The 16417-nt window shown below is 38.5% G+C and overlaps 1 protein-coding gene across 1 annotated transcript in view; it reads right to left on the reverse strand.

Moving 5' to 3' along the window:
* Window positions 1-174: 174 nt before the first annotated feature.
* Window positions 175-16417, reverse strand: part of TRPC3 (transient receptor potential cation channel subfamily C member 3) — a 32051-nt gene continuing 15808 nt past the window's right edge. The window contains exons 3-12 of the mRNA XM_033061083.2: window positions 15111-15296; window positions 10533-10697; window positions 8276-8492; window positions 7525-7758; window positions 6152-6416; window positions 5446-5641; window positions 4131-4340; window positions 3529-3612; window positions 2981-3056; window positions 175-735 (exon numbers count right to left, since the gene is read on the reverse strand). Coding sequence (XP_032916974.1) covers window positions 593-735; window positions 2981-3056; window positions 3529-3612; window positions 4131-4340; window positions 5446-5641; window positions 6152-6416; window positions 7525-7758; window positions 8276-8492; window positions 10533-10697; window positions 15111-15296 — 1776 coding nt within the window. The 3' untranslated portion in view covers window positions 175-592. The remainder of the gene's footprint in view (window positions 736-2980; window positions 3057-3528; window positions 3613-4130; window positions 4341-5445; window positions 5642-6151; window positions 6417-7524; window positions 7759-8275; window positions 8493-10532; window positions 10698-15110; window positions 15297-16417) is intronic.

Genomic DNA, 16417 nt, shown 5'->3' on the forward strand with positions numbered 1-16417 from the left:
TTTATTTAACAACGAAGCCAAAAATACCAGCCCTGCACCGAGTCTGAGTTTAAAAAAAATCCCTTCCCACTCACCTGGTTCTCAGCAACTCCTTGCGGTCATAACCATGAGTTCTGGGCTTACACGCGTTACTAGCACCACCATAAAAAACAAAGATTTCAAGTAATCCTCCACTCATCTCTAGTTGGTTTATTGTAGTATGAAAAATCCTATTTTGTACCTGGACACTGCAAGGAACAGAGTATTACGCTGTATCTGTTAATTTTTTGTCTTGCAAATTTAGTGCAAAGAATTCTCCATATGTAATCATAAACCTGTTAAAATATCAGCAATCGATACCATTATACCTTTTTAATGCATAAATGCAAAAAAAATGTTATGATAGTTCTTGCTTTTAGACAATTAAAATGAAGAGAGCAATCTTTTTGTGGTGAGTTAATAAAAGTTCCTAAGACTAAATTCCAGAGAAGCTGTACATAAAGTTATTTAGTGCTAAAAATCTACAATACATTTTTTTTCAAGTATAAGATACTGAAATATTATTGCCAATAAATAGTTGTGCTGTAGTCGAAGCCACGGTTCCTTTGTTGAGTCATTCACATCTCAGCATATTAGGATTTAGTTTCTCACTGAGTTTATGTATTAAAATTGCCAACTCTTCTGTTGCTTGGGACTTATCCTCCAACAGTTCATAGCGAAGACTGGAGATGTCCTGTTTGATTTCCTTTAATTCACCTGCATTAATAATGGAAAGAAACACTCCTTAGCAAAGTTTAACATTCAGTCAATACTCTTCTGTTGAATCATATCAGTGCCCATTTCAGATTATCATCCCAAAATGTTCATGAGAGCAGGTACAGGATAGGTCAGGAGGATTTATCTCTCCTTCATTCCCAGTGAGACGTCTCTCCATCCCTAAATAGTACCAAAGGAATTTTAACAGTCCATCGAGGTCTCACTTTGTGCTCCACGTGTTCACAGAACACCAAAGATCCCCAGAGGGCTGGACAAAGGTTAATGAATTAATCACACCAACACTGCTGAACAGCTGGTAAATATTAGTATCCCCTTTTTAGAGAGAAAAGGAAAAAAGGTTTGTTTCTGAAGGGGTGTGCCAAAATCACAAAGGAAAGGTGTGGCAGAGCTGGCAGTAAAACTCACAGCTTCTGAGTCTTTCTCCTCTTCCTTACCAACACCCTTGGAATTAGAAAAAGTCAACCAATTTAACATGATATTATAATTTGATATAAATACAAAAAACACATTTATACAAATAGTTGTGAAGGCCAGGCTTGTAAGAAGCAGTAGCATGTCTTCCCTTGTAGGATATTCAGTTCAACAGCAAAAGCTTTTAAAAATCTTCAAATACTGTTCTTCCAGCAAGTGTGAGGGATGTGTGAGCATCTGCCTCTGGAAATGATTAGTCATGTATGAAATAAAAGAGTATGAAGAGACACCTAAATTCTCTAGTGATGCAGAACAGGGAAAATTTCCAGACTTCTGTTGAAGTAGTTGTAGCACATAGACATGTCAATGTTTTCAGTTTAGGGTACAGCAGACTTGAAGAATTGTATCTTCAGAGGCTGGGTCTGTACTTTGGGTACCAATGAGATGCTCAGGACACAGAGCACTTGACTGTGCATCTGAAGAGGGAAACTCAAGGGTTACTTGCCCTGCTCCAAATGGACTTTCCTCTGCCTGGTAAAACGGTGCTAAAGCCAGAACCATGCTGTCAGTAAACCCTGATTCTTCTGCACTGTCTTGCTAATTTAAACACATCTCTGCCAACACCAAAGTGGCATCAGGGACCTGGAGAGGGCTGGCACTGCTGGTGACAGAACAGTCTTTTCATCAGTCACTAGGCAGATGATTTCCTACATCACAGAGCAGGAACAGGAGGAAAGCAGTGGGAATTCAGCAGAGCAGCACACTGAGAGGATTCACTTTTAGGAGCCTTTCTGCTTTTGTCACTGACAATCACAGCTCTGCAGAGCCACACAGGATGGGGAAGTGTCAGGATAACAGACAGTGCACAATGCTGCATTTTGAAGGCACTGAGGGGGATTTAATTTAATCTTTTCACCCTGCTGCAGAGTTACAGGTAAGCAGAAAGCAACTAAGGAGCAAAACAGAAGCTTTTCTGCCTTAGCTGAGAGCTGAGCAGCCCTTTCAAGCCCCTCACCTCAAACATGCACACAGCTGCATGATGCTGCCATTCCAACAGAACATCTTCTGACCCCAGGCTGTCCATCACTGCATCACTTTATTGCTTGGTAAGATTCTAGGCTAGAGTTTTTGTTTGGGGATCTGCCCAGAGCACAGCAGTTTGTTGGACTGCAGGCCTGTGTTTCATTCCTGGAAAGCTGGGGGAAGGAGGACAACCTTTGCCATAATGTCATCTCAGTGATGAGCACCTGGAGCATGCACCTCTCACATCTGCCAAGGAGCTCAGATCCACTGTTTCTCAAAAGGTCTCCCACTAAAACAGAGGTTTCATCTGTCATTTTTTATCGCCATGCAGCTGACTGTGGAGCTTTGTTTAATGATGGGCAGCTTCACAGGTAATTATCCCTCACAGCTCTATGAAGGAAGGCAGGACAAAGTGGTTAATGGTGTAAAGTGGTAGATTGTGTGTTCAGTTGAATGAAACAGAGAGGAAGATCCTGCAGCTTTGATTAGGACTCTGGAAATGTGAATACAGTTAATGGCTCCTTCACAGGTTTCCTCTGTGCATTATGTCTGTGCTCTCATTTTCTGTCTGTAAAATGGGGCCCATAATATTTCTCAGTTCTACTTCTTTAGTCCCACTTTTCCATTTTTCTGGATGACATGGGCATACTTCCATTACTATCTGAGCTTCAGTGCATGTGAAATAGAAATAATCCCTCTTTTCACTCAAAACCCCCATGCATCATTGTAACACTGGTTCCTAATACAACATGAAAAAAATTGCCTCTGAATATTGCAGTCTCTTTCTTACCTTCATTGACTTCATCATTTTCTTTGTCCACTTGTGCTTTCAGAACATAACGTTTTATCAGTCTCTTCATTATTTGCTGCCAGATTAACAGAGTTATATAATCAGGGGAGATTATGTAATTAAACATTGTTCATTTTTCTTTCTTAGCTCTCTCTGTCACATCTGCCTAAGAGAAAGAATGAAGCACTTGCCTCAAATGGGCTTTTCTAAGGGCATGCTGAGAAAGGAACAGCCAATTGAGTCAGCTTTTACATCCTTTACCCAGAAACTCATTCCAGATATTCCTTCCCCACTTTCAGATGTTTGCTCCTCACACTTTCCCAACTGGAACATCAAACACCAATTTTAAATACTGCATGAGCTAGTTTTGAAATGCTTCAAATAATGAGCTTAGACAATAACTGTCTTTTCAAGGAGCATCCTAGAGTTTGATTTCTACAGGAGGTTTTCTTTATCTAGTGAAGACAAAATGTACTTGAAACACAAAACTCTGCTAGAACCTTCTCACAGTTCTATTATTCAGGACAGTGAACACTGGATGGACTTACCTGATAGCGTGTTGGCTGATTGAGAATGCTGTTAAAACTGTGGGATTCAAAAACTCTGGAGTTCGACTGAGTGAAAAGGTTTAACTAAGAAAAAATAAGACAAAATTAAAATAAATTATGGAATTCACACTTAGGATTCAGCTCCGTTATTCTTTTTCTTTAGACATATTGAGGATCTTTCCATCTTTTGTTATATCAGAGTATTTTTTTTTTTAATGATATTGTCATGAATTATATGTTAGTTTTGGTTTTTTGGGTTTTTTAAATGCTGATAATTTTAGCCATCCTATTCTGAGGAAATAGGCTTAAAGTATCTTTAATCAATATTCAAATAACTCCTTGTGGGAATTATTTGCATCTTTGAAAACTCATCAATTTTTGTTTTAATTGTGTTTCCCCAGATTTGCTTGCTCTAACAAAATTTAAGTCTATTTTCTTGTTTTATGCAGTATGTTTAGGCAGTCTGAAATAGAGATTTATTTACACAGATGATTAATTACTCTACTATCATCAGAAACATGGGTTATAGGCTAAAACTAAAAAGAAAAGAAGATTGTTGGACACACAATTCTTCACTGCAATGAAAAGATCTCAGAACCTACCCTTGATTTGGAGTTGCCCATTCCCATCTCAATGTCCTTCTGTAGCCGTCTCCTCCTGCACTTAGAAAAGTTAATGATCCTCATGATGAAATAGAAAAAAGATTTGGGGCTTGGTACAAGACTGAAGGGTGGAGGTAATGTTTTCCCATCATCAAAATATGACAGCCAAAGTTTAGAACGAGCAAACTTCCACTCTACATCACTGTCATCCTGTGTTGGGAAATAAAACAGATGATGCTCTTGGTTTTTATGAAAAAAAACCAAAAAGATTCCAAATTTTTAAAAAAGCTTCTTTCAATTGAAACTGCTTTGAAATATCTTTCTGGTATTAGATAAAATGTTATTTTCTTGCTAGTAAGACATCAGCAGTTCTGCAAAAATGTAACCACTTTATTTAGTCTATTTTAACCAAATTTCAGTCATCTCTTAATGGCAACATTTCATTGAGAATACTTAGGTCAAGCACATGAAGCATTTAAACAAGGATAATTTTTGCATCAAGTGAAAGCCAACATATAAACTCCCTGCTATTTAAAGTGGAGCTTTCAGGGGATTTACAAGTCTTGTTTTTCTTATTAAAGTGGTCACATGTGTTTGGTACTTGCACTAGTGTTGAAGTATTAGACTCAAGGCAAAAAATGGCTTAAAATGGTAGTGGCTCACAGCTTTTTATATAACCAGGATAAACAACTCTGATTTATGACAGACTATAGAAAATACCAAGTTTGTGGTCCTGAAGAAGTTGTGTTAAATACTGACAAACTTATTTTGTCCTAATACATTCTTTAGGAAGTAGTCCAAGGCTGGATTATGACTAGTTTTCTCCTGCTGAATTGGCTAACATTTCCCAGAACTCATTGAAAAGACTGGGAATGACATATCCATTTGTATACTGTGCCTTAGATAATCCTTCTTCCTGTTCATGTGGGTGAGTGCCTGCATCTGTGTGAATTAGTGCTCTTTGAACTCATGGTCTGTCTGGAAAGCTGGCACTATAAATACACTTTTACTTTCGTTTCAGCAACCTGAGATTTATTTTTGAAATCCAAGTATCTTCAATACTCTACATTTTCTGATTTTTTTAAAATTGAATTGGATGCCAAATATAGTGTGTACATTGCATGAGATAAAACTTGTTTAGATCCTGTGAGTTTCTGCAGCTTGGCTGAGCTATTAGATAAAGCCAGATTTATTTTATACATTTTGTGATATCCTTTCCTGTGGTAATCTCTTCTTTGTACTTTTTGAATATCACTGAAATAATTCCTATTAACAGAAGAGAAAAACTTGAGAACACCTTGAGAACAGAGCCCACCTCAATTTCTTGATATGAACTGTTGATCATAGCAATCAGCATGTTGAGCAGAACCACCACCATTGTGACATTGTATATGCCATAAAGAACATAACCAATGTTCTCAATGAACTTGTGATCATATTTGAGGACAACAGAGGTTACTTCAGACAAGCCAAATATCGACCAAAATAAAGTCTTGAAACTTTCTTCCACTCTGTAGGAAAAAAAAAAGGAAGGCATTATTAGTAACTACACAAAGAAATATATCAGTTGTGTTTACAGTGGCTGATAAACAACCTCAATTAATTTGTCTGTGAATCAGAGCATTGATCAAAACAACAAACATGCAAGGAAACATTTTTCACAGCACTTCCCATTTTTCCTTTGTGCTCCACCTATCCATCACAGCTAATAGAGCTGTAACAATACATGCAGAACAACAGGAACTAGAAAGGTATTTTATATCAAGTAATATTCTCTTCCAATTGGTTGCCCACAAGTCTGCGTGATTGAAATATATGCAGGTGAAATTATTTCAGCCTGAAATAAAAGCTTCCATTATACAAACAGGGAACAATTGGTCTTTTGTGTTCTGCTTTCTGAGGTCTGCAGTTTTATTTTAATGCTAAGAGAGAGCACACAATATCTCACAGACTTTGTTATCTTAGTGAAAAACCTGAAAGTTTTGATTGGCTTTTTACTTACAATGAAACCTCATACTTACGTTGTAAAGGCTGGGTTTAGCTTAGCTCCAAGGTAGTAGGAGTACAGTATGAACATTCCAATCATAAATGCAAGAAAAACCATAATAAAAAGGACCATAAACTTGAAGATGTCCTTAACAGTCCTTCCAAGTGAGATCTGCAAGGGCCCAAAACTCTCATTTGCAGGCAGGATATAAGCGATCCGAGAAAAGCTGAGAACAACAGCAATTGCATAAAGGCCTTCAGATATTATCTGAGGATCAGATGGGAGCCATTTATCTCTAGCTGCAAGATAGGAAATACAGGGGTTACTCATTTATCACCATCTAGAAGAATAAACCTTGACAAGATTTTTCCATTAACATGTCTGAATTTAGTTGAGACAAATATTTGAAGAGTCTAATAGTTGCTGCTCTATTCCTATTTCATTTAAGTCACAAATTATGAATGTGAGTTACATTACCTTCTGTCAGAAGAAAAGTGACCTGAAGAAACTTGGAATTTTCTTCTGCAGTTTCCATTTCAACCTGAACTAGACAATAACTAATTCCTTACTGCCTTCTTTAACATCTGTATTAACAAGCACTGTGCTAAAGGTGGGAATTTATTCCTATTTGGTATTTTATTGATGGGAAGTTAAGTGGTGCCTGATGAACAATTTCTTTTATTAGTCACACTGAGCTTTTGCTTTTTGCACAATTTAACCTAGTTCCCATAGTGACCATAAAGAGTTTTGCCAATTACATCAAAAGAAATAGGATTGTGGGCTTTACACACAATGTGCACAGAAACAATTGAGTTACACAGAAATTCATAAATTACTCTGTGAATTCATGCACCATCTTAGCAGAGCATACTGAATTAAAATGTGTTTCATATCAAAATACCTTGTGTTTCTAAATGTGTATTTACATGTGCACAAATTCAGATTGGTTATATTGCAATTAAGGTAAATTAAAAAAACAAGTCTGCTGTTACAATATATTGAAATCCATCCTAAAATACAGTCAGCAGCATTTTCTTGTGTTGCAAATACAGATTAATCACATCTTTATTAACAATTTCTGCACTGCTATAAGTAGTTTTTAGTAGTATTTAGTAGTTTTATTCTACTTAAGCAGATCTTCACAGGGCCAGCATCCTTCCTTCAGGAGGAAATGCTGATAGATGTTTATGAGCATGAATAACTATCAAACAACTGAATCAAAAAAAAAAGAGAAAGTAATCACATCAACATTTTATCTGTTAATGCAATTAGTCAACAGTAAAATACAACTTCCAAATGTTTGAAATCAAGGGGGTCAAATTTAGCTCTAGGGTAAAAAGAGGCTTCTAAGTGCACCCTTGAGGCTTTCCTGTGTTCAGATGTGTTTGGCAGAAAAACTAAGCTCACCATAAGTAAAATATTCAATTTCTGGAGGAAGTGTGACCTCGGAGAGGTCGTTCTCCTCAATGTAGTTGTCCACATACTGTTGTGCTTTTGTGGCCTGAAGGAATGCCAAGAGCCTGGCTGTGAAAGCAGCAATGAAAATGGACAGCATCCCGAAATCCAGAACATTCCATAACTGCAAGATGTATTCCCTGGGTCCTTCCAGCCACAGCTCTTTGCATTCTGACCACATCATACCTGCAACAAGAAATGAAAAAGCACAGCAATGTTTGCCAAACTGTTTTCATGTAAATTCCCTAAATTCTCCCATTTCATGGAAGTGGGTGATACCAGTGGAGCAGAGATTTATTTGCAGTATCACAGCATCATCATCCCCTTCACTAAGGTTATTTTCTCTTGGTTTCAACAGGGTTGATCAAATAGCAAGGTGTTAATTGAAATTAATTAATGGAAATATATACTTGAGACATCACCCCACAGAGGGTAGAGTAGAGCCTTGAGTTTGAAGTCAAAGTATTGTGGCCTAACAATAAAATCTCTGTAATTCCAAAGAAGGAAAAATAAAGTGTGGGGAATAAATGTCTTCTTACTTTCTTACCATTTACATTCCCAAGCCACTTGTGAATCAGAGGGTTTAATTTTTCCACAAGAACACACAGCAGCTGGATCAAAGGTTTGGGACCTGGGCTTCTCTCCTCCCTTTCAGAATTTCTATTTGCAAGAAAACAGGAAGATGAAGGGGCAATATACCTACCAAGAACCCACACCATGATCAGCATTTCTGTCCAGGTGAACTGGGTGGTCTTCACCCTAAAGATCTGCTTGGGGTAATCAGTGACAGTGACATTGGGCAGCGTCGTTATGCCCTCAAATCTGTCTGAAGCATTGAACACCAGCAGGCCTAGGAAAATAATGAAGGATGCTGCATGTGCCACAAATTTCATAAATGGGCTTCGAAGGATTCTTCCAAGCTGCAAAGGCAGAATGAAAGCAGTCAGTTTTCTCAAAGAAACACCAGGCATTACAGAAGCATAAATGGGCACTCAGAGCTCAGGACAGCCAATCTCATTCTCAAAGGATATTCTTCCAAGAGCACTCAACTGTGATGCTTTGCCATTTCAGACAAAATGCTCCCACAGGGAACCTCACAGATTATGTTGTCCTGTTAGTGAATGCTCATGTTATTCCATAAACTCTAGATGGCAATGTTTGAGGGGAAACACTCCAAGGAATTGCAAATGTACAATGGCAGTGACCAGTAAGAGTTTATAAAGTAAGCCCAGGGAAAGATAAATTATTAAAATCTCCAACTCCAGCATAACATTTTCCCTAGCAAGAGTGTACTATTAAATTTTCTATAACTACAGCTCTAGGAAAAAATCAATTGTTTTCTTATCTCTAGTTTACTATATTCCATCCACAGAACACATGTTCAGAGCTCTAAGTCCCAAATAATTACCTGTGTCTATTAAAACTAATGACTGTTCCACGAAATGGACTAAGAAAAATGAAGATCAGAAATATTAGTGATTTCTTAAATAAATTCAGCAGGTTTAATTCACATCTGCATCTGGCAAAAGAACAAAGTAGCAGCAGTAGGGGCAGTCTGTCTGCACCAGGAGAGGGAACCAGCTGCTTCCAGAAGACCACATGAGCTTTCTTACTTCAAGGAATTGTTTTCCTTGAAATTTGGGTCACCTACTATGAACTAAGCAAACCAGCACACATTAAACTGCATTTACTACCTGGGCAAACAATCTCAGGTTCCCTTCCTGCTCCTGACCTTTAGAAAGCATTTTGTAATTGCAATATCCAGCAACTGACCTGAATGTATAGCACTTTTATTTGACATGAGCACTGAGGGGAAACATCAGATGTTTCTGCTGCTGGGAATTAGAGCTCAAGGACAAATGTCACTTTTCCATATTAGAGACCAGCTAAAAATACATTAATATGTTCCTATTGTATCTGTGAGCTGTGAGGACTATATTTACTAAAGATATTAATGGAGAGTAACAATTGCACTATTTTCATAAAAGTTTATCTTTAAAGTTAATAAATATTTAACTCAGAGAAAAGATCAGATATGTAGACGAGAAAAACCTTATCCTCTTTGAGACGAACTAAAAGAATGAAATATAAAATAAACTCACATTTATTTGCTTTACACTTGCTAAGGAAATATAATTGAAAGACCACATTCAGCACAGGAGTAAATGTACTTAAATTTTTAAAAAATGTTAATGCACCAGAGAAATCTTAATCTGATTTACCAAAAATCTATCAATACATCTGATTTGCAAACAATTCATGTGCTACAGACCATAAGGATTTCAAAGAAACTGCTGTTCCTTTCTTTCTGAGATCAGCAGGAAAGGTGGGAGCACCCTGACACTTTCACATATTTTTAAAAATGTAAGAGTTTGCAGCTACTCTCTTTTATGAATATACCCCACTGCATGGTCAGAATGATGCATTTAATTTAATTTCTGCTCTACGGTTCAGCTGGCAAACAGACCTCCTAGGGCTGGGATAACAAATATTTTACTTAAGATTAAGTTCTGCATCAGTAAAGTCAACAGATGTTCTGCTAATGGTTTATATGGGAACAGCATGAGACCTCAGGATGCCACCAGAGGAGACTTAATAAAGAATCTGAGCGGTGACTTTCAAAAAATCCATGTTACTAATACAAAGAAATTACACAGCAGAGACTGTGAGGTGAGCACAACCTAGGGAAATTTTAAAAAGAAAAAAGCTCTGACAGAAGGCTATTTTTCTTTCCTTCAGCTTAATGCTAATTTATATTCATATTTCATCATTGTGGTCCCCTCTTTACAGTGCAAGTAACAAAAAATCCCCTAAGCATCTTTTGGCTCAAGGTTAGAGATTGCTAAAAATATCATTAATTAGTTAAAATTTGGAAGCAGCAAAAATTGCATGTTGACTGCCAGAAAAGGAAAAACAGCTCTGAGAACAGCACAAGACACATAATTTATAAAATTCAGTACCCTGCTACATGGTGCAATCCAATAACCAATGGCTAGAAAGGGAAGGCCCAGTGCCACAACCAGCACCACCAGACACTTGATGGCTATGGTCTGCTCCCGTAATCCTGAGAGGTTTTCATACCAGATTGTCAGTAGCTGCTGCTGACAGTTTGGATGGGCCACAAACTGCAAAGAAAAAGAAAAAGAAAAAGAAAGAAAAACCAAGACATGCTGTCATTAACAGGAAAAGCTACATGCACAATTGCGATCACCTCAGGGTCTAAATTAACACCAGATATTTAAGAACCATGGCTTTTTTCTCTTTTCTTTTAAAACAAAGGTTAATAAATAAAGAAGAAACTGCCAGATCACAAGAGCATGTGGGACACCAGAATTAAGCACAAGGGTGAGCAGCCTGGTTTTCTCAGCAGTTTGAAGAAATCTGATAATACATTTGTCAAAAACTGGTGAATCAGAATAAAGAAGGTGAAGTGTTTCACAAAAAGAGTTTGAAAATAAATCTGACAACTGATAATTTGTGTTGGGTTATGTGTGAGATTTGATGTCAGTTGGTTACACTCTAGAAAAATTGAAATACTGTAAACCTTGGATACCCATTTTATTATCCCTTGTACTCTGCAGAGATCATTATGTACTACATACACTGTTGTTTGCCAGGTCTTGCCTGCAAAACTCTATTAATATTCCAAATCTCATTAAAAAGTGCATAGAGTAGTACAACAGGACAGACTTCTTAAAGAAAATCAAATTAAATCATTGGCAATGAAAACAGGGAACCTTAAACCTCTCAAGGAAGAGCAATCTGAAACTGCTGCATGAACTTTAAAAAGGGAGGCAATCTTCATACTTTAATCTACTTTGCTGTAAAATTGAAGTCCCTAAGCATTTTGGTGTGTGATGCATTAAGCAGTTACTTCACATATTAATGCAGTTTGTACATAAAATGGAGTGGCCAAGAGAAATAAATAAAGAGATTGTAAAAAAGTCCTTTAAGAAATTAATGTCAACTCAAACTGATTCTGTTCTTTTTATTAGGCTGTCACCTTTGAAGCTTATGCACCATAAAAACTGTCAGCCTGGCCCATTTGAAAAGAAGAGATTGGGTTTTTGTGTGTTTGTGCATTCTGACATATGCCCCCAGCCTCTTCTTTCACTAAGATAAATTTCATTGTCAACTCAGGACATCAAAGGGACAAATCCCACAGCAGATTAACTGTGGACAAAGGCAGGAAAGTAAATAATTATTTCAAATTACAAAGACATTTTTAAAATCAGGCTTAAAACTGTAGGGAAGAGGAGGGAAGAAACAGCCACATCATTGCCTCTGTTACCACAGGGAATGGGAAGAAACAGCAAAGGAGCTTTAAGGAAGTTTACCCAGGGCTGGGAATCAGCCCATGGGCCCTGTGGCACCTCATCCAGAGCTCTGCACTGGTTTATTCTCCTGATCTATCAACATTCTGATCTGACACTAAGAGGACATCTGCTACAATTTTCAAAAATTAAAAAAAAAGAGAAGATTTAGTGAATAAGATGCCAAGGGTTATGGGCAAGTTCTTCTCTGGCAGTGAGTCTAAAGGTTCTTGAGAGGATCTTAGCAACTTATTTAACTGCTGGCAACTGCACAGTGTGCATCACTTCCAAGCCCTTGGAGCGAGTTGTGTCACTTCTCATCCATAAAAGCTCTGAAATTCATCCCTCCTCTCTCAGTCTTTACTGAAATACTTCAACTCATGATGATGTTGGTTTTATTTTCAGCAGCTTTAAACTGTGCCCACCCCTGTTGTGTGTGTGTGTCTGTATTACCTGTATCTGCCTGCAGCTTCATCTCCTCCAAGGACAGCAGGTTGACATCATGTTTTAGCTACTGCTCATATCATCCTACAACCTTGTTCTTCCTGCTTTTCTCCTCTCACTCTATTTTCCATGCACTTTCTCACTTTTCATTACATATGTTGAACTCATTATCACATGTTTCTAATACTTTCAGCTGCAAGCAGAACCCCAGTGAACAAAAATGATGCATGAGAACAGTATCTGGTCACTAAAAGAAAAAAATACCCCAATTTTAATGTAGCTGCTTTTCCAAGCATAATTGACAGTAACACTTCTGATGTTTTCAGTTTCACGACCATGAACCAAGTCATCAGTATGTAAATATTTTTCTGTATGACTCAGAGTGATTATGTTATTTATTTCTACCATCATAATGGCTGGGCTCAGAGCAAGAACAAATCCTGGCACACTCGGATACATTAACGCACAAAATACAAAGGGAATTTTGCATCCTCTTTCTTATCCATCAATTGAACACTTCAAGGTTTGAAAATTAACTCCTGTGATTTTATTCCAGCTCTTATTGATTTCACTTGGAAATTCCATCTTGATTTTTGTCTTGGCAAGAACTGCAGATTAGTTGGGCCTGTGTCAGCTCTTCTCTGGAATTTTGTTTGCAATCTAAAGACAGAGTAGAGACACAAAACTAAAAGCACTACTACAGCAGTAATTCAGCATACAGAGCAAGACTAATTTGTTTTCTTTTTTTCTCTTTTTCCCCTCCCTTAATTCCCTTAGTCCTTCTGCATTGAGGCTGCAGTTTCAGTCTAAACCTTAGCTTCAAAACCACATCATGTTTAAAAGATGGGCTCCACTTTGGTGCAGTACCTAGGGCATTAAATGCAAGAGTTTGATTACTAATAGAATTAAAAACTCCCTTTCCCTAGCAGTGAAGTTCTGAGCACATTTGCTACTTGCCATATGTGTTTTCCTGCCTCTCCTCCCTCTGCACTGGACCTGCTGCTCTGTTTGGCTGCACTCTGGCAAAAGGGAACTGACCTTGATGGACCTGACCTGGAAGCACAGCTGGAAATATGGGAAGCTAAGGAAATAGGCTACATCCTTGTCTGCTTCCTATGGTGAGAGGGTTCAAATAATCCTGTGTGGAGTTCCCACATCTGAATCTGTCACAGCTCTGACAGAGCAAATGCCAGCATCAAAGGACCACATTTCCATCCCTCCCATGCCCTGTGTAATGGCCACTTACACAGAACTGTATGAATATGGTATCATGCACATGTATGAATATGGTAACAACTCTGCACCATCTATTTCCTCCCACCAAGATCATTCCTCTTGTAGGTTCTGAACTCTATTTGTCATGAACTGCAGCCAGCACTCTGAGTTTGTCTCTTGCAAGAGAAGAGAACAAGTTTGCTATGAGGAATTCTCTCTCTTTTTTTTTTTGCTATTTAGATTTCAGTTATTCTTAACAGATCTGTGTGGCCCTTTGCTCAGCAGTGAATTTCATCAGTGACAACAAACTCATAAAAGAAAACCACAGCCTTTAGCATGAAAGCTCAGACATGAGTCTCAACAAAGTTTTGGTACACATTAAACTATAATACCATAAAGAATATATATATTTAGACACTACAGCATGCTTAGGCAGTTTGATTTTTTTCCCCTCCTGCAGTTTTTAAAATTAATTTAATGCTTGTATATATTTACCTTGATTTTTGGTAATTAATATGCACTTATCTGTAGACCAATCCTATACTGGAAATTATGATTTGCTGCTTGGGATCTGTGTTTACAATTTCTGTTATCAATCTTTTGGGGCTGTCATAAACACCAGCAATCCCCAGTTGTTCTGGCAGGGTCCTTACAATTCATTTTATATGGCAGATTGGCTCAAGAGGTGGCCACAGAACACAGAGTTATTTATTCTGAGAGACACAAGGCTTCTTGTGGAGATGATGAAACTATAATGGCTGTAAGGAATGGAAGTGATGCTAATCACATCAATAGGTGGCTGTAAATAATACATAGGCACTGCTGTATTTCCTGGCTCCTCTCACAACAGGACACAGTTGTAGCTATTTTCTGTGCTAGCCTAATGTGGGATCTTGAGGAGAACAACATAGCAATACAATAAAAACCACAATGAAAGGATATGTATTTCTGTCAAATATGGGATGCACACCTCTATTTTTCAACACAAAACATTCATTCACAAAATACAAATTACTTTGAGAGAGGCATCTACTGAAAACGCTTGTCAAAACACCAATAAACATAGGTACAAGGTGAAGAACAGGAATTTATTGATCAAGAAGACACAGATATATTCCATGCATTTCTAGGGCTGGGTTTTAAAATATTTTTTGAAGGAACAAACACAGTAAATCATGTGGAATTTCTTACTATAGTTGCAGATGAGCTATTTATGGGTCGAAACCAACACAGCCTTCTCTTTGGATTAGGTATTATTGCACTGACTGACAGGAAGACAGCCTGAGTGTCACTGAGTGAAAATCTCACTCTACTGAAACACCTTTTGGGTTAATCAGGAGAAGGATCTGACCAACTGTGCAAAGCCTTGCTAGCACACCTCATTTATGTCATCACAATCTCCTGCCACTTCTCAGCGGTGGCAAGTAGATTAAACCCAACTCCTTCATTACAGCCCCCTCCTGCCTTGTGAGAGCCTTGATTACTCACCCCAGGTCTCAGTTGTGCATCACACCACCTGCAGCAGGAGGAGGTGGCACTGCCCCCCTGAGAGCTGTGAGGAGTTACCTTTTTGACTTCGTACTTGATGGCCAGCTTGACGCGGCTCAGGGAGGCTCGGTGCCGCTGCGCTTCCACGGGCTCGGCGCTCAGGTCCCCGTTCAGAATGGCCTCCACCTCTTCTGAGTCCCGGCACAGATCCAGGACCCCCACCACAAAGTCCTTGCACTGCATGGACAGCTTGCGGTAGTCGTTCTGGAAAGGAGGGGGACGGAAGATGGCACGTGACAAACGGGCTTGAAGAGGTAATGGAGAGGAAAAAAGGACCAGCACAAGTTGCTAAAAATGAAGGGTTTCATTTTTACTGTCAGTTTGGAGTGTATCAGATATTGTAGAATCATTTATCTGACACAAGGTGAACACCTGACATAGGAGTGTGATGAAAATAACCTGGATGGGCAACCAAGGGGCACCTGAAAATACAAAAATTACACAAACAAAGCAGGACCAGGATTATTGAAGAAGTAACCTCACTCTTGCAAAAACTTTACTGACTACTCATGAAATAATTGCCTCTGAGGCTACAAATACCTTGTAGCTCTCTCTACACTGCTGAAGTGGCTGATTACTCAACATCCTGATGTACACCAGGTACATTTTCCCCTTTTTTCCTTTCCACCTTCCCTTGGAACTTCTCACACCCAACAACTGGCACAGTGGGTTACAAAACAACTGCACAGAGTAACTGCAGGACAAACTTGGATACCAACTGTAGTGGGCAAAAGACCCCGAATTTCCTCTAAGAGTGTTCTGGAAAGAACAAAAGAATTCATCTTCCATACCTGGCCAGTCTTTCCAAGGACTATCATACACATCAACATCAAATATTTGCCTTTGTCAATCTTCAGATTTCAGAATTCATATCTAACTTTGTAAAGCATGCACATCTGAAATTTTGCTTGTGCTTTTGTTTATACTTGTAAATGTCTCCCACCACCTCTGTGACATTACCTACAAACCTTTTTGGATCTCAGCTTCAGCAGAAACCTCAGTCTTCATTTTTGTGCCCATGTGCTCTCAGACAGATTTCTAGAAATTCCGCATCTGAGATGTGGCCTCTGATTTCCTCACATGAGGCTACAGCTGGAGGAGGAAACGTGACTGGATCTGCCAATTTTACCTGCAGTACCCAACCAGAAACAGCACAACCACCTTTTTCAATTATTACATAGCTTTCCTTCCGTTTTTTTTCCTCCACCAGGCCACCAAAACACTAATTTGAGCCCTCTGCCTCTTCATTTTTTGTGTTTTACTGTTCATTTCCAGATACTGCCTTTTCAAAATCACTTTTTGAGAGTGCAGATTTTTCCTTAGAG

The sequence above is a fragment of the Catharus ustulatus genome, chromosome 5 (genome assembly GCF_009819885.2).
Source record: "Catharus ustulatus isolate bCatUst1 chromosome 5, bCatUst1.pri.v2, whole genome shotgun sequence".
NCBI lineage: Eukaryota > Metazoa > Chordata > Aves > Passeriformes > Turdidae > Catharus > Catharus ustulatus.